The sequence below is a fragment of the Mizuhopecten yessoensis genome, unplaced genomic scaffold (genome assembly GCF_002113885.1).
Source record: "Mizuhopecten yessoensis strain PY_sf001 unplaced genomic scaffold, ASM211388v2 scaffold11179, whole genome shotgun sequence".
Classification (NCBI taxonomy): domain Eukaryota; kingdom Metazoa; phylum Mollusca; class Bivalvia; order Pectinida; family Pectinidae; genus Mizuhopecten; species Mizuhopecten yessoensis.
In genome coordinates this window covers 58,741-78,900 of record NW_018408919.1, presented here as the reverse complement: position 1 = coordinate 78,900, position 20,160 = coordinate 58,741, and the positions used below count along the sequence as shown (strand labels likewise).

Sequence of the window (20,160 nt, the reverse complement as noted above, 5' to 3'; positions counted from 1 at the left end):
GTTTACTAGTCCTAGCTCTACTGATAATGAATGATCTTAAGAAAATATCTCCCTATCTGAGTTGGTAGGAAGCGGCTAGAATTTTACCAGGGTGACATGCTCCCCCTCCAGGATAGAACTTTTTTCAGGGGTCATAGCAATTCTTGTGAAAGTACTGTTAGGTAATTTTTGGTCAATATTTTACGGGGACCTTACATGGGCGACAATATAACTTATGTCATTATTTTTTCTACGCCTCCGCTTAGGGGTCGAATCTGTGGCTTCTGGTTTAGTTAGTCTGATGCTCTACCAAACAAACCATGTAGAAACTCTCCCTAGCTGAGTTGGTAGGAAGTCACTAGATAATACGAGGGTGACACCATATCAAGAAGTCACTCTTGAACAATTATGATGTATTTGACTACAGGAAAACTAACCTGCGATATTGACAACCTATAAAAAGAGACCATTATCACGAACAACCTATTGCAGTATTTTTTTTCATGTAAACAGGACTTGTATTAACAAATCACCTGTGATAAGCATCCCAACATGGTTGAAGTACTCATTATATCAGTATATGTAAAGATGCCCTACCACGGTGAAACATCGACCACGCATAGAAATTTATCCATAAATGCCAGATCTCACGGTGTGAATCAAAATCTCATGGATTTTCACCTCCGATAAAGTCTGATGGCGTGGGACATAAATTTACAGAAAGTCCTCAAAACCTCAAGTTTTTTAATGATCGATTGGTGAACCATTTTCCCATTGTTGTTTATACAGCCAGGGTGTTTGGCCTGGGACTTACCTGCTGGCGGGACCAGGACTTTAAAATCACCAAGAGAGTGAGTGAAGGCCACTTACACCTTGCATTGACTGAACACAGACTCAAGTCAGCAAAAGAAGACTGGAGGGACTGGATCGTTTGATCCGAAAATGTCAATAGTACCAATGCATGTATTACAGTAAATTAGTCAATTAACTGAAATTGAGATGAATGTTATATACCAACTATAAGCTACTTAAGGCACCAGTAATTGGCTGAGATAGGGTATATCATAAAATTCTATGGATATTGTGAAATATAACCCAGTATATATGTATACATTTGTACATCAATGAACTGAAGCCAGATAGTTAAATGTGATACATTCCTGTCAAACATTACAGTCTTAAAACCCATTACATGCTGTGATACACACCGATACATGGCTAGCTTATTCAATGAAACGTATTGCTGCAGGTTTTTGTCCCATATAATTGATTTATTACCTTTTACTATATTTTATATAAATGTACAAATAGGCATTCCTTCTTTGACATTTGTAAGGTTATTTAATTTAAGCACTGACAGTCAAATGAGAAGAAATTTCCAAACAAAATACTGAAGATCTTGTATCTAAGTCATTGTCCAATTTCTTCAATTGATTTATTTATACATTGATTTCAATTATTATGACGCCAGAATAAATACCACAAATATATATATATATATCCTATAGCGAAATGGAAAGAATCATTGTAGCAATTTGCACCTCTCCCCTTATACATGTAAGTGTTACTCTCATATTTTTTAGCATTTATCAAAGGATAGAAGCACTCCTTACCCATTCACTCTGTTTTTTCTGGCCCTTGCAGGTTAACAAAATATATTGGATACCAAAGTCTCGTAATTTGCCAAGACTGTTTTTTTTCTGGGGGGGGGGTCTATGTTTTGTTATCTCAATAAGTGCCCCTTTTCTTCATGTGCCCTGGGCACTAATTAAGGAGAATCCTGGTAGCGATTTCTTTATCATTGAGCTCTTCAGAAGAGAGAAAATGGGGAATTTGAATACTTAAAAAGCATTGGTATAAAAAATAATTTAATAACAGTCGTACCAGTACTTACTATACTGGTACAATAAGGTAATTTTTGAGACTTACAATTATCAAAATGTTTATGAATATAGATTTCTGTTTAATAAGATTCAATTGACATACGTGGAGGAGTAAACTTTGGTACAGAAAATATCAAAAGATAAAAACATGAATTACAACATTTAATATTTAAGTTGTGCTATGTTATAGAACAAGTTTACAATGCGTAATTTGTGTTTAATGACTTGTTTGTGCCTACAGGTATGTTGTCTCGAGACTGTACTTTATGCAGATCGATCAAGTGCTTTTGAAAATGAGTCTTGTACAATTCTTTACATAATCATTATGTCAAGAAAAAGCAGACAACTTGTGTCTCCCCTGTCAATTAAGGAGTGTGCGTTTATCTAGTAGTGTCTGTAGAGATCTATTGATTAACTTTCTCCGTCAAATATTGACCATTGGTTTACAGTTTACAGGGATCGCTGTATATACACACTTAGGGTACTCTCTGTTTAAAAACATGTAAAATTGCATATAGCTTGTTCAGTATGCATAAAAGACAGGCCGAGGATGTACATCTGAAGTTAGCCGTCACTAAGTGCCACCAGGCATATAAACATGACCAATACACCACCAGCTACTAGTATATATATAATGTATGTACATATATATACACGTTGACAACATTGATCCACCTGTTTACCAAGAAACAAGTGGTTTCCATATCATTTTTGTAATAAGAACATCATAAATATCCTTATTCAAACCACTGATATTCATAATAAATTCCTCTTCCTATATCCATGATTTATATGATATGTCTAAATTGAACATTATAGGGATCAAAGCATGCATATCCCTTGTTCCCCATCTCAAGACAACTAAAGCAGGACAACTTCAGTATCAAAAATAAACAAAGGGTCATCATTCTGTATACAAAAGGGGACCAGAACAAATTGAAGTTATTTGCAACACTTTGTCATCCAAAGAGGTACCCACATAAATTATTTGGCAAAAGTCAATGACATTAGAGTATTTTTAAGTATGTCCAAGGCAGACTGACTGGCTGATGAATACAGTACAAATCTTCAGTCCCCTCCAATAGTACATGTTATGAAAAATAAGCAAATTCGTGGAATTTATATCCCCTGCTTTCAGGACATATTGTAGGTAAACATTATTGAGGTTAGGTTTAAACATGTGAGTATCGTGCGGTTGAGACATAATGTATAGCTTGAAAATCAACGAAAAAAAAGCCTCATCTAATATTTTCTAGAGTTATTATGCGGAAACTGCAGATAACGACTCCCCCAAATAGAGTCTGATTAAAGTGGTTGTCATTAAGGCATTTAACCCTGGTACCAAGTTTGAAGAAAATCAGTTAACATTTGTTGCAGTTATTTCACGGAAACGACAGATAATGATGTTTTTCGTTATTCAAGGGGCATAACTCCACAAAATAAAGTCCCCTGAAAGTGGTCATCGAACTTGACTGTGCCCTTAAGGCATTTAACCCTATGACCAAGTTTGAAGACAATCGGTTAACATTTGTTGTAGTTATTGCACAGAACAAAGCGCGGCAATTACTGACGTTTTTCGTTATGCAAGGGGCCATAACTCTGCCAAATGGGGTCCGCTGAAAGTGGTCATTGAACTTGGCCGAGCCCTTAAGGCATTTGACCCTGTGACCAAGTTTGAAGAAAATCGGTTAACATTTGTTGTAGTTATTGCACGGAAACGAAGTGCGGCAGATAATGACATTTTTCATTATTCAATGGGCCATAACTCCGCCAAATAGGGTCCGCTGAAAGTGGTCATTGCACGGAAACGAAGCATGACAGACAGACAGACAGGCTGACAGACAAACCCAAATTAGTATCCCCCGTTTCGGTGAAAGCGGCCCCGGGGGATACTAATAAAACCTTACTAAGGGTACTTTCCCCTCAGACCAAGAAGAATAATTTCAACATCAGTGCAACCTACAAACTGGATTCTGTATCTTGACCTCAAAGTGTGTATAGAAAATATATGTAAACTAAATCAATGTCTGCTGTCAGAAAATCTGTTTCAGTGGACATAAACAAATAATCTAAAACATGTATTTGATGTTTTCTTAAATTCTACACATCGGTAACATTTCCATATTTTAACTGAACCATTCTAAAGATTGACAAAATTCTTCACAATTAGTAAAAGACATGCAAATATTGTAACAAATTGCCTAATACACCAGTTTAACTTACACATCTTCGAAAGCGCAAACAAAAGACGGGTCGACAAGAGAAACTATGCTGAGTTTGGCCTCCACTCGACGGAAACTCCGGGGCCGTGATAACGAGCCACACCACAATTTCTGATTATACAAGCTTGAAGCCATGACAGCTATCCCAAAATGGCACCACCAACTTTTACAAGAAAGTCTTTAATGTTTAGCGCAGAATTTAATCAATTTGTTCACATGGTGTCGCAATGCAATATTACAAAACAAATACAAATCTTATATGAATGGAACAAAATTATTTTTAGGTTGACCTATGAATAATTTCTACCTGTATTGTCTTGTTTTGAAAAAGATTGCTCACAATATTTCTTTCTCAGGACAGCGTCAATAAAGACATAATTTATGTATAATTTTACCTGTATTGACTAACCTTCACAATTGCCTTTTATTTTCTCTTTCAAAAGCGTACAACTTCCAAAGAAAAATGATATCTACTCCAGCTTTCTGTGACAAAGTAAACAATTAGCATTGTTTATAAGGTGAAATTACATTATTAACGACCTCCTATTGGGGACCTACTCAGTGTTAATTAAAAACTAAAATTATCGTCGCCATTCATGACTGTAGGTAATAGATTTACATTGTACTATAGACAATGACTGAAAATATAGGTAATTAAATATACTACAATATACATACCATTGTATCTGAAAGTGACATCCTTGGTTTCTTCAAATATACACCAGCACACAAAGCAATAAAGTATCACTGTCTGAGTACTATAATGATGAGTATCAATCCATTGTCGGAATACTCCAACCAATAGTTATGCACAAATGTTTATCCACCGTCCAAATTATAAAATGAGTACACAAGTACCTATCTGCTAAATATAGAATTTACCCCCTACCTGGATAATCAATTCAATCAAATATCTTTTCCTAATCCACTGTCAGTATCATTACACAAATATATATCCAGTATCAGAATAATTCAACGAGTATATATCATTGTCTATAAATTAAACAAGTACTTAACTCTTATGTCGAGTGCAAATAACTTGATGAGTATATAATTATATCCGACACTGCTTGCTATTGGCAAAGATTATCAAAGAGTTTTGAAGACATCCAAATACTTCATCTCACACGCTTTGGTAAAAACAAAGCCGGTAAGGTCAGCTGACGATATATACGTACTGATCAAGTGTGCTTTGTGAACTATTACACATAATTATAAGCCCGTCGGTCACTGTATACGGGGCCCCTATCACACTTCTGTCAGGGTAACACAAGACTATATCACAATTCTGACAGTGTACACAGACGATATCACGGTCCTGACAGACCATTAATATATATAATACACAGCTCCCATCAAACTGATTAACTATAATCAAAAACAGATAAAGAACACAGGTTTAAATTCAAAAGACACTGCAGAGGTCTGATAAGTCCTGTATATCAGAGCGATTCAGAGGTATGCTGAAATCCAGGGGTACGCTTTTAACCCTCCAAAGGTAGGGTACCACAGCAGATTAACACGTGATAAACGTGTACGAAACACTTTTATCTCTCTGGAACCTCTGGAGATCGCAAGACCTGATAAGGTTTCCTTCTGACATGTCGTTAAAACAACCTTAATATATTCATCAAGTCAAGATTGATTGGTGATTGATCAGTGTTGACTGGGACACTACATACAGATCAAGCATTAAAAACCCTGGGCTGATTCACTGCACAATGAAGATTTTAAGCATTTGAATACATTTGAAGATCGACCTACATTGAAGTTCTACCTGGTACTATTATCCGACAGAATGTAACGGTATAATTTAATATATATATATATATATATACACAGTAATATATATATACATATATACACAGTATTCAATGTATGCTATATGGGCTCCGCTTAAATTACACCCCCGACATCAGTAAACTTGTATAGAATATATGTTGATCAGTTAGCAATATAGAGATCACTGGAAGATCTACAATTGGGGATGAGATTGGGGTGGGATGGGATAAAAGGGTGTGGGGGCATTGAGAAGTGGTTGAGAGGTTAAGGGGGAGTGAGGAGTGGATGAGAGGGTGGATAAGGGGGTAGGGCAGTGATTGATCGGTCAGTTACGAGATTGGACAGCGAGAACAGGTTGAGAGGGAGGGTAAAGGGGTGGAGCAGTGAGGAGTGGTTTAGAGAGTGGACAAGGAGTAAGGGCAGTATGGCGTAAAAGAGGGACAGAGAAGGGGGTAGGACAGTGATTGATTGGTCAGTTACAAGATTTGGAATTGAGGAGCAGTTGAGAGGGAGGTTAAAGGGGTGGAGCAGTGAGGAGTGGTTTAGGTAGTAGACAAGGAGTTAGGGCAGTATGGAGTAAAAGAGGGACAGTAAGGGGTAAGGCAATGAAGAGTGTTTCAGAGTGTGGATACGGAGGGGGGAGAGGCAGTGAGTATTGGTTTAGAGAGTGGGTAAGGGGATAAGGTAGCAAGGAGTGGATGGGAAGGTGGGATAACGGTTAGGCTGCGGCAATAAAGACTGGTTTTGATGGTGGATAAGGGGGAGAGGCAGTAAGATGTAGGCTGATGAAAGAAGAGTGATATTCATGTAGGGGAATACATGAGAAAAGGTCTGCAGATACAGGGGTTGAAGAGAGATGAGCCATGAGATCTGCTCATTAAGGTGAGAGGGGTCACAGGTTCAGAGGAAGAGGGTTGAATAAGTGATTTGGCTCATGAGAATAACACTGGGAGAAAGAGGAATATGTTACACATTGGCATATGAGAGGGTCATATGGTATATTAAATGTGAAAATTACTTCTATGCTGCAATGTATATCTTCAGTTAGCAAGCAATTTTGAGATCAATGGATTTGTAAATAGAAAATGAATATCAATAAAAAGGAAGTGCTTTACATGTATAACAAAACACAGAGAAAGACAAATGTGAGCAAGAGGTGGGGGGGGGGGGTTTGAAGGGAGAGGTTACCAAACTATATGGATCCATACCCCACTGACCTTTTGATCTTAGGTGTAGACCATTAGGTGGTATATGACATATACTTCATCTCAGGTAATGATGGGATGGTTTGTTTGCCCTTAACGTCCTATTAACAGCTAGGGTCATTGAAGGACATGCAAGGTTTTGGTATTGGAGGAAACCGGAGTACATGGAGAAAACCAATGACCTGCGACCATTACCTGGAGACTACCAAAAGAAGGCCTCGAACCTGCGACCCACTGGTGGAGGGCTAGTGATCATAGATGTCCGACACCTTAATCACTCGGCCACTGCAACCCCCTCTCACGATCAGGCTATAATAACAAACCTTGGGTTTGGGACCTAGGACTCATTGCTGCATGGACACAAGCTTCTTGTTCTGATACAGGCAACTTTGAAATTGAATAACAAAATGTTCCGTTAATCAGAAGTTATTACAAGGTAAATCATTATTATAATTTGACCTCCGAGACAGGGTTGTTACCTTGACCTTACGGATAGGAGATGAGTTTATACAGTGATACATCATCCAGTCTATGATACATCTACTTGTGTATATTTTTTGAAACTTCGTCAAATTATTTTCAGAAGTTACAGTCCAGAGATTTGACCTTGGACTCTCCTTAAGTTGTTGTGACCTCATTTTTAGAGTCCAGACCTCATTGCAACACTTCCCATACTGTCTGGCTTTTATGGTACACCCATCTAAAAGTTCTAGTAAAAAAATACGTTGAGTCATTCAAAATGTAATGTGATGATCATAAGTGTAACTTTACCTTTGACCCCTTGCTGTGACCTTGACCTATGAAATATTGACCTGAGTGTGGGATATGACAAACAGTCTACAGTCATGATTCATATACAAATCTTTGAAGTTTCACCAATATCCTATAAGTATTCCTGGGTCTTAAGTTAAAAGTCATGCAATGACAAGATCTGAATGATAGATCGACAGACAGGCAAACAGATAAAGAGACAGATATATTCATTATGGGGTTTATATGAATATATAGATACAGATAGTTAATTTAAGAAAAGGCTTTGCAAGAAAATTTGGTTTGCCAATTAAAGTAATTTACATGTACATTGTAATCTTAATTAATAAAGTCACGATCTTTAAAAGACATAAAACTTTAATTGGGTTTCCCACCAATTTTGTGTTATTTTATCATACTCAAACTTTACTTACAACATAAGTTCAAATTCTGCTTTTCTATCAAGATCAGATAGGGACCTTTAAATTTATGTCATGGTTGCATGTTACTCTAAGGGAGGAAACTGTTATTCAGATGTCATATTAGCAGGAATATATATCTGATTGGCCATGTGTTTTAAAAGTTATACTTAATATAGGTCTTCTTTATGGTAATGCCTAAAAGGCTTACAAAATGTTCTAAAATTTATCTTTTACTCAATGACTGGAATTGCATGTTTGCTCATTTAGAATAAAAGGCAAAATTAATGGTAATTGCAAACATTTCTTACAAATATAGTTCTAACCAAGAAGTGTTCTGAGGCTTCACAGGAGTTATCTCCCTTACTCCACACAAACTGATACAATTGTGCCTTACTATTTAATCATGTATTTCATTTACGCTGTAAGTGTAAGGAAACTCATTCTGCACATTTAGTTTCATATTCATTCGTAATACCATATGTACAAATTAATTCTAGTAATCTGGCTTCCTTGCTAAAGTATCCTAAGTATGTATATATACATATACATTGTTCATCACTAGGTATGTGCTCAATTATGAAATATTTTCATTAGATTTTAAATCTATCAGGTAATACTCTTCAGAATCATTCCTATGAATATGCATTGTATTTCTACAGTATAATCATCAAAAGAGTCACATGCATATTTTTTTTAAACATTTTATTTTGTATATATAGATATGATGGCAGGGTTGCATGGAGCCCTAGGATCAGCATTCATACAATAATCCTCCAATGCAAGTACACCCTTCCTCTACACTTATTGCACACATAAACACAAAAACATTTGCAAATATATTCTCATACTCAGGTACATGTACACCAAACTTAAAAGTAACACTAACTTGATAATTAATGGACTTGGGTTTATCAGTGATTAAGGTAAATAGATCCATGAGTGAAACTTTTTCTTTAGTCAGTACAGCATGTCAAAATTTACCAGGTATGCAATAAAGAAATTATTTTATTACTGTCCATTTGTTGAAAATTCAATATTTTTATAATTTGAAACGAATGACACAGTAAACATATACCACTGCTTCGGGATATTGGATTGTTTTGCATACTGAAGGTTTAAATACATTTATCTCTACATTTTCATTCAAAAAAAAATCTGCATATAACATTCATAAGAATTATGCATATTCCTCAAATTTATGCATAGTTGTCAAAATCATGCATATTCATCAAAATTATATGCATATTGATTAATGAAGCTAAATTTATACATTTCCAGGAGAAATTGCATTCATAGAGCTATGAACTCAATTCGTTCAGCATCATTTTGAAGCTTCTCATCCCGCCTCGATCAACAAAGGACAAATATATCAAACATTTTGGTGAAAGTTAGGCTGTTCCAGGAATCTTGTTTGTGCTGACGACACATCTGACACTTTAATATAAAAAATATAAGGGAATAACTATGCTTAGGTAAAAAGAAACTAAATATTTATGCATATTCATCAAAATCATGCAATTGCATATGCAACAAAATTATATGCATAATCATAAAGATAATGTTTTGCAGTAATATTTCTCAGCGTTCATGATACAGCAGTTCTGACGGCACATTATATGATACAATATGTATATCGGCTCGGCTCATGTCCAGTGATATGAACAGATTGTGTCTGCCAGCCCTCAGACTACAATAATCCCCACAGACCTCTATACAAACAGGCCTGACAGGGGCTTCTACACACAAAGTCATCTTATCAAATATAAATCTATATCTAAACTAAAATCTGATTACTGGAATAAATCTGTAAATACCAAACAGTTAGGGTATCAGATTTCCATCACCACTTTACAGCAGTGCAATAAAGTTTTATGGAATGTTTATACCTCTTGTACAGTTATCTTTTCTTATAGGGACAATGGTTAAGGTTTCCGATACACATATAAATGTACCTACAAATACGATCTCTGTGTATACACACTGTACATATATAATGTCCAGTGACTTCCCAACAAAGTCAAACATCGGATGTTTTTATGCTTCTGTGTGTAAACTCAGCCCATTTACCATATACATGTTTACTCAAACACCTTTACCGTATTCAAACTATTAAGTGCCCAGGGCAATTGAAAAACTGCAAAAATTGTGGGAGCAGTAACAAAATATAGGATCCTACTATATAAATTAATTTCTATTTTATACAGATAAATAAGTATGACATGAGTCTGGAAGTTTTCATGTAATGAGGCTCTGCTGTGTTGAAAAGAAAACTCATATCAAACGGAATCAAATCCTTATCTTTTTTATCACAACCCCAAGAATGCATACCATTCATCTTCATGTACACAGTTTTCAAAGACACCACAGTGTCGTAACGTTTTATTTTTTGTCTTATCTCTGATATCATAAACAGTATCATTTATACACGAGGTAATCCTGTTGATCTCCCCATGCAACAAACATCTACTTTTGGTTTATGTGACAAATTGGCTGATATTGTTTTTTATTGAAACCTAATGTGGTGGATTTTTTCCATATATCCCATCCCACACTCCATACCTTTATCGGGAAGAATCCAGTGTCATACAAAATCTAAAATACTTAAAATGATCCTTATTTTCAACAAAATAATAGCACATGAAATGTCATAGTTTTAATTGTTTTTATCTTATAAATTGAATTTGAGCAAAACACAATATGGTTATCAGATGGGAGTCAAAATCAAACTGCAGCAGGTAATTCATTGGTACATAGTAGAACTCGGTAGAAATTTTCATGAAAATTGACTCATTCCTTGAACAATTATTTCACAGAAACCATTTGAATGGACAATGCCTACATCCCCCGACACCAAAGAAGAAATAATTCCTAGTATCTATCAAAGCTTCGCAGTAGGGCTGCGGCAATAAATTGTGTGACAATATATCGCAATATTTTTAATACGGTGCGATACACAACACATTTTGGGCGATCATGATACACCTAAGATATTTTCCAGGTTTTGTTGTTTCTAAATTTAGTCAACCCAGGCCATATACTTTACCAATCTCTACCCAGAGTTGCCATTCCTGACACTCACTCAATAGCTAGTGTAAGGAACACTCACAAATGTAAGGAACGACAACTCTCATTAGAGATTGATCTGTTACAAGATGGCCAGTGACAACTCCAGCATGGCATGCACATCGAAAGATGTGGATTGTGTAACACTTCAGTCATGACCATCCTGGACAAAATCTTTTTCCAGTTTTAATATTGCCATTAAAGATTTGCAACATATCTTTTTGCTTTGCTTCTACTGTTATAATTACTATATGTATTGTGATATGTATACATATCGTATCGTGACCACAGTAACCTGATAATATCGTATCGTGACCACAGTAACGTGATATGTATCGTATCGTGACCACAGCAACGTGATACGTATCATATCGTGACCACAGTAACGTGATAATATCGTATTGTGACCACAGTAACGTGATACAAATCGTATCGTTATGTTAATGTATCGTTGCAGCCTTACTTTGCAGGTGACATAAAAATGTTGAGTGTGAAAAGTTGGAAAGGACTTTGAATAGTCTCTTAATATACAAAAGCATAACTGACTGGTCTTAATGAAGTCATGTATATTATAACAGCATAATTCAAAATTTAAAACCTGCAATTACATGTCAAACATGTTAAAAGTTTATCTGTTTAAATGCTAACAAATAATTTATGAGTCATTGGTGTATATTAAAGTGTACTATTTTATTATTGCTATCATCACAAGTCATGCCGTCTGTATAATTGTGTATATGGCTAGCTACATTTTAGTTTTATTAGGCATGAATAACACAATCATTTGGATTCTGTTTACACATTAAAAGCTCAAATTAATATAAGTATTAATTGACAAATTCTTCTCCTGAACTGGCAAACTCTTCTCCTGAATGCAAATTCTCTCAGGCAATATGAACTGTATATAATTAATATAAGTGATTTGATTAATACACACATTATCTGCAATATGTTTCAAGGTAATTGTGCACAGCCTTGTGTGAGGTCAAAAGGTGGCAAACCTTATTTCTGTATTCAATACAATGCTAAAGGCCAAATTCAAAGCTACATGATGATTTATAATTAAATGACTAAAGAAATGTTGAAAAAAAAAAATCTTCTTTGGAAAATATTTACAAAGGTATAAAGGAAGCAGAACATTTTATTTGATACATTCAATTGTCTTCTTTCAATTTTGCATCTAACATTCTATTGACGTTGATTGATTTGGACACCAACACCATAGGGAATAAGGACGAATTTATAAGACTTCATTTACCATTCAGGTGCTTTGAAGTATATCAAACGAGTTTGCTTGTTGAAAGCTAGATCAAAGATATTTCTACACAAAATACCATTCACTTACCTATTACTGACAGAGTATGTTGTATTTGTTACATGGTTTTGAAAACTATAATGACCCCTTAGAAAAAGAAAAGAAAAAAAAAAAAGTTTGTGTGAACATTGATGATAGCCTCAATGATCAAATTTGACTCTTGACAATGGTCTATCCTGACTCAACTTTGACCCTTGACACTAGCCTACCCTGACTCAACTTTGACCCTTGACACTGGCCTACCCAGACTCTTTAACAATACAAATAACGACCTACTTTGTTAACCTTCAATCTTAGAGAGTGATCTAACTTGAATGTAACCTTTATTGTTTACTTGAATTTAATCTTTGACCTTAGACATTGAACTACCTTGTCTTTGTAACCTTTGACCTTTCACACTGACCTTCAATGACACTGTTATCTTTAAATATTCACCTACCTGGAATCTGTAGAGTAACAGCTTGCTGGAGTGTTAGCCTTCCTACCAGAATAATGTCGCGGCATGTTAGCAATGGACACACTGAAATGAGGCTCTATAGCATTCCAGGTAACACGACTGTTTTGTAGGTCATCCATAGCATCGTAATATGGACCTTCCTGTACGGCAGAGGAGTTACGTAGGATGGATGTTGGGGGTGGGGCAGGATGATCCACAGGGTAGAGGTCGGGAGTCTTGGTGATAGTACTAGATTGATGTGCATTTCTGTTCCCCATCATTTCCATGTAGTCCTCATTGTCAAAAAGATCCACCCCCTCCGTTACGTCCTCATATATCCCTAAATCATCATCCTCCGCCATCTGTTGACCTTGGTGTGAATGCCGCTTTTGTTGATTGCGAGGTGTCTTTTGTTTATTGTCACTCTTTCTTCTTGGTTTGGGTTTGCTTCCTATTGGTGCCACATGTTGGGAGTCACTTCCTATTGGTGCCACATGTTGGGAGTCACTTCCTATTAGTGCCACATGTTGGGAATCACTTCCTATTGGTGCCACATTTGAGGATTCACTTCCTGTTGGTTCCACATGTGGCCCAACATCCTGCATACCTCCGGGCTTATCCTTGATACTAATAGAATCATCCCTTACCTCCACATTGTTGAGATCACCAAGTTCCATTGTTTCTCCTAAATCCTCTTTCTGTACTTGCTCCAGTTTAGGACAACCTTCAGAGTGTGCAGAAAAGTTGTCTCCCCTTTTCTCACTTCCATCATCCTCATCCATTGCCTCTTCCCTGGTCTCTGTTAGAAAGGTGGAGGTTTTAGGTTCCGTGGGAACCATGGCTACCTTCTGTCCTCTCGTACTGTTAGCTGCCATGTCTTCCCGTTGATCCTGTGGAAAAAAAGAAACAAATGTTAATCACGATCAATAATATACATGTATATATGGCATGACCTACAACTCTTATTGGTCCAACTGTGAAAATCAACTCCCCTTCTTAATCTGATTTTCATCTTATTTTAAGTCATCAAATTTCCATATGATTGGTAATGATGTAGAATGAATATCACATTTTATATACTGTGTGCGGGTAACCTTTCACCAAATCAAACCTTCGCCCTTCACTGGTGAATCCATATTTGCCGGGAGTAAATTCTGTCCTTCACATGGAATTATCTATCATCACGGAGGGTGAAAATGGTGAAAGTGAAACTTCAATGAAAATTTCACAGTATACAGTATATGAATACACAACTGTAATAACTATATTAAACTTTATTAGAACCTGGAAACAAACAAAAATGAGTCAAAAAATGAACTAATATCCATAAATGAAATATATCCGATTCACATTGCAACTGAACCATGTTATTCTTATTTAGTAATATGTTCCCAATTAAGAATTTTAAAATTATTTCAGAAGAATATATAGGGTGGGCAGTTTTTATGAAAAATGGCAGAACTTTGCAAACATAAAAGTGATAATGAAGAAATTATAAATGCTTCTAAATAACTACCTTGCACACAGATAATGTACTTAGTTTCATTAAAATCTATGCAGAACTTCAGAAGAAGTCGTATGGACAAAAGTTTTGTCTATATAAATAGATCAATAGACAGATTGAACCTCATCGAAATCCAGATATTTAAGTTTTCTGAAAAGTCAAAGCCAATGATAACAAGCATTTCAAGATAAAAATAAGAACTGCTAGCTCAGTCAGATTAAAGTTTTCCCATTTTACTATTCCATGTGCAAATACACTTACCCGATATAATTCCCAACATGTTAAAGTAATATCAAATTTTGACTAGTCACTTGAATTGGGCTAGCAGTTTTAAGAACTACGTTACTAGTCCTGTAGGAGATTTCACTAGTCTCAGACTAGTGGCACCCCTTATTGTCTATAGCCTTGGGTCATGTAAAGAAAATAGCAAACAAGAGCAAAATTCAGTTTAACAATATGATCATTTTCCTTATAATCATAATGCAGATAAAACCTACTTAGTTATAATACACCTGTACCAGTAGGTAACGAAAAGTCTCAAAACATCTGGCTAGAAGATTACACTATCTCAGTCAATCTCTGTTATGTTAGTACTTACTGGAGATACCTTAGGTATAAAAAGTCACACCAGTGTCCGGTTAGACGCTGTAAACCCAGCTGTCCTTACCGAGTAAACTAACAGCATGGCAGCCTATTGACACTTCTGGTACTTACCTCCGAGCCCGTCTCTCACCGCGTACAACACTGCACAATAACGGGGTATGTTTACAGACCCATCAAGGGGCTAACAATGACAAACATCCCATCCACCTTCCACTTAAGGTCGACCATATCCAGTTTTTCAAAGATTTGTTAGATTAATTTGAACATATTTAAATTTAAAATTGTCATTTTTAAACAAATATTAAAAAAACAAAAGTGTTTTCATTTTCCTTACAATTAGCTGATCATTTTGAGCTCCTAAAGAGGCAACTTCAAGCGAAATTTTAGAAAATTCTTGAAATAAATTTAATAATTTCCCCTGAAATTTTCAATCAATCTGATCATGCTTTAACAGCTGGCTATAACCATAACGTCTGCCCCCAACAACACCTTACTATTCTTATATACATATATACTATACATGCCATTCACAATACCTGTACTCCCAACACCTGTCAAATAACGACTTTAATAGTCTGTTGTATTTGTTTTCCAAGATATACCATTTAGGTTTGATTTGAGAGATGAATTACAGATTAGGTGAGACAAGGCCATCATACGAGTCAGAGGTCATCCATATCTCCTTTCTGCCGTCAAAGAATTATTCACGCTTGTCGTCATATGACCCAGATATCAATGTCTTAAATTTCAGTATCCATTCAAAAAAGACCTGTATCTGTTTTTTAATTAGGCAGAAACAGATCTAGGATTAAGGCAGAAATAAGTATTTATCAAAATAAAATCATTATATGATACTCATATGATAAACAGAAATGTATATTTATCAAATTCAAATGTAAACAGAATATTTACTTTTAGGTCTACAAATAATTCATTGTTACTTATTAAATACAAAATAGCACTGGGTCACTACCAATCTTTTTTAACTTTGGTATACAATGACCTAATGTCTTTGGCAAACATGTCTGTACTTTTGCTTCAGTGTAAACAATACATACAAATACGTTTTTCTGACGACACCCTAACTATTTGAACTTGTGCCTTTTCAACAGCTTTTGTATATGTACACAATATCATCGTAAATATCCGATTTCTAAAACTACGTGATTTTTTCTTTCGTTCAAACATGATCTGATAATTAATCTTTCTTAAGCAACCGTCCATATGTAAAAGATATTTAAATATATTACAATCCATTACCATAACTGAAAAGGAATTGCCAATAGCCAGAAGAGTTTCTGTAATCATGCAGAAACACATCTATCTATATTCAATTTTACCTACTTATTTTTAAAAAGAATAATTTTCTTTTGGATGTCCGACATTGAAGCGATTGAACTTAAGCTTTTGTGGTGTTCTATACTGGAGGTTAAACACTGTGGAGTGACAAGAATGGTACCATGGCTTTTGGATGTTATGTTATATGCCTCGACAAAGCCTACTAAGGCTAACATGTTCAAAAACTAATTTCAAATCTGTTATTGAGATATTTTACGCATATAGTTTTACCATTTGATGTTTCTTGTAACCAGATGATAATCCTGAATCCATATACATTCAACTTTTTTTTTCATTTTTTTTAATATTTTTAATAATATATACATATACTGCATGAACGGTTTGTGTAAACTTCTCAATAAGCTGTCTATGCTTTGAACAATTTGGCCCTGAAGTGCACACAGCATTTCTGCTGGTTTGAAACATTCAGTGGCATTATATTTATATTTGTTTTGTCATTATGTTATGTTATAGCTTTATTTGTCTTTGTATTTATAGCAGGCTGTAGTGTTTTTGAACAGGTTTGACTAATGCATGTATAAATAAAACAAATTTTCTCTGGCAACAATTCCTTTGGGTTGCAATATTTGTACTCAAGTGACTGTGACAGCTTTGGGGTGACTCAAGACACTGGCACCCTCTATTATAAATGTTGTATTCAAGACTTCTACATATGGAGAGTACAGGTGTGCTGTCTTGATGATATGATACATATATCATCAAGTTTCTGTCAAGGTAAATAAAAATAAAGCAGGTAATATTGTTTCAAAGATAAAACATCTTCCAGAGTCATGTGTGTGACTCATGGGCCCTTTGCTTATTCCAGTGTCTACATTATTACGTGAAATGCGTCATCCTTTCCAATGGAAATCAGCCAGACTTCTGAAAATGCCTGTACTCATTTTCAAGGTTATGTGTGACTTGTCATTTTTGTCAGATTTATGTCCCCTTATTTACTTATTTATTAAATTAATCTTTATAATAATTCTGAACAAACTCAGTGTTAATAACTTATCAGTAAATATGCAATCTTATGTAATTTTATCAATTAATTAATCAAGTTCAAACTATTGACCATACATAACTAGATCTGTAAGCTTCAGGCCGCTGTTAGGAGGCATGGTAGTCTAGTGGTAGGACGCCCGGCTCGTGACCGAAGGGTTCCGGGTTCGTGTCACGGCATGGCACTGAGTTGTATCTTTGAGCAATATATTCTACTCTGCTTGTTCAAGTTTACTCAGGTGTAAATGAGTACATGGTTGCATTTGGGCAGTGCTAGAATTGTAGAATACTATAGCTAGCTGTGAGCAATGAAATGGCAGCACCAGCTGTATGCTCCCCAGGGAGTTGAAAGATATTGGCTGGTTGCAAAGGCCACACAGATAATAATTTGTGAACCGCTTTGAGACGACCTAGGCTGTGATCAAGCGGTTTATAATAACCTTGAATTATTATTATTTATTATTATGTAATTTAGTAACTATAATGCTGTTTATAATGAAAACAAATTGCATAATTAGCAACTACCTTATATACTGATATAGTGTTTTAAAGTTTTATTGATGTATAGGTAGTACTTAATGGAAAGTCATGCCAAAACATATCTCTACATTAAAGAGCATAAATCAGCAGGAGGTATCAAAATGAAAAATAAAATGCTTTCATTTAAAAGAGCATAGATCAGCAAGAGGTATCAAAATGAAAACAAATTGCATAATAATATACAAATGTTTCATTGAAATCTGTTTAGCACATTAGGAAAAGTAGCTCAGACAATCTTGTGTCTATAAACAGAATAATGGATGTAAATGTAGAGACACCCAGAGTTGCAGCATAAAGCAAATTTTACAGAGTTCACTTTAACATGGAACTCTATTGAAAAAGAGGAACAATGTGTCATAGTAAGGTAACATACAGCCTTAACTATAATGTAAGGTATGAATAAGTAAGGGTTTCAGTTACAAATGTAAAATTGAAATAGCCTACAAACACATCAAAAATCAAGAGATTTGAATGGCCAAACAAAAATCATGTTTCCTTCTCATTACATGTCTGTAAAATTTGGGGTAAATTTAATTTTTCATTTTTATTTTACAATTAGGTTTATAAAGGAGAGTGATCTTGACAGAAACAGTGCTTCCTTAAAAATTGTATAAGGTAGGCACAAAAAAAAATCAGGTAGGTAGGGTAACCGAAAAAAATAAATACCTGGTATATTCTTTTGGCCTAGAGTAGAAATATATCATAGGCCAAAGTCCCACTTAGTACACACATTTAGATGTGTCTGCCTGATCCTCAATTTGGTGAAAAATTACAGACTCCTAGACTGTACTTCGATATTATTAATTCACTTACATATGAATTTGATTAGAAATTAATAACTTTAAACCTAAATAGGAATAGGCAATAATCACTTAATTTGTCAATACCAAATATTTGTCAGACATTAATTCCAAACTTAGGGGGGTAATGTCATTGTGAAGATTTAAGATATTGATAAATTATACCGTCAAATTCCTGAGAATTTTATGGCAGACACTTTAAAGATTAATAGGGCTTTGCCACACGTTATTTGATCAGTTATTTGCTGTTTACGAGCATACATGAAATTATGCAATATTCCTGAGCTACTTGTGAAATGTAAATATTGTCTAGTTTTCAGGCCCAGCCTTCAATGACAAAGGGCAAGTACCAAATACTTGATATTATGACATAACACCAAAGTTCAATGGGTAATATGAAATCAGGCTCCATTTCAAATTTTGATTCTTCTTAGAATTTTCAATTTCTACTTTTTTTGGTTCTGATCATCATTTTGAAAAATACATGCAGAAATGAGAAATGAATTAAAATATTTTATGCATTTCATGCTCAAAACCACTGAGTCTATTTTTTCTACAAATTCTACAATTTACAACAGTATTATCTTTCTTGGCTAGATTTACTACAGAATTCATTAAAATGAAGAAAAGGTAAGAAAAAAAGGAAAATATACCCAATACAATATATGATATATAAAAAAATAAGTATTTATTTAAATTCTAAATTCAAATTTTATTTAAAAAGGAAGAAAAATATAAGACCTTTTTATATAAACATTTGTATCAAGTTTAAGGTAATATGATTGGTGGGCATACAGTACAACCTGTCTGAACCAAACCCTGATTAATCTGGAAAGTTGTGTACAAGTGTACCAGATCATTCACTACAACTACGTTCTTACTGTTTTAAAAGTTACAGGGGTATATAATATTTACAGTATACCATGAACAAGTTGAATACTATTTGAATCAGACACCTGTAAAACCAGACCCTACACTAGTCTCTGTATGTATACTTATCTAGAGAGTAACCTAGACCTGTCAAAGCTGGATCCTGTATCAACCAGACACCTGTAAAACCAGACCCTTCACTAGTCTCTGTGTGTCTACTTGGTATTTAGAGGGTAACCTAGACCTGTCAAAGCTGGATCCTGTATCAACCAGACACCTGTAAAACAAGACCCTACACTAGTCTCTCTGTGTATACTTGGTATTTAGAGGGTAACCTAGACCTGTCAAAGCTGGATCCTGTATCAACCAGACACCTGTAAAACAAGACCCTACACTAGTCTCTGTGTGTATACTTATCTAGAAAGTAACCTAGACCTGTTAAAGCT

The 20,160-nt window shown here is 35.1% G+C and overlaps 1 protein-coding gene across 5 annotated transcripts in view; it reads right to left on the bottom strand.

Annotated features, from left to right (window-relative positions):
* Positions 1–20,160, bottom strand: part of LOC110440374 — a 54,445-nt gene that overhangs the window by 22,411 nt on the left and 11,874 nt on the right. For 4 of the 5 annotated variants that reach the window (XM_021483415.1, XM_021483417.1, XM_021483416.1 and 1 more), the window contains one exon: positions 13,061–13,947. In XM_021483415.1, the coding sequence (XP_021339090.1) occupies positions 13,061–13,947 (887 nt within the window). Of the gene's footprint in view, positions 1–13,060; positions 13,948–15,159; positions 15,238–20,160 lie in introns of those variants that run through there. The other variant, XM_021483419.1, reaches the window with a different exon arrangement.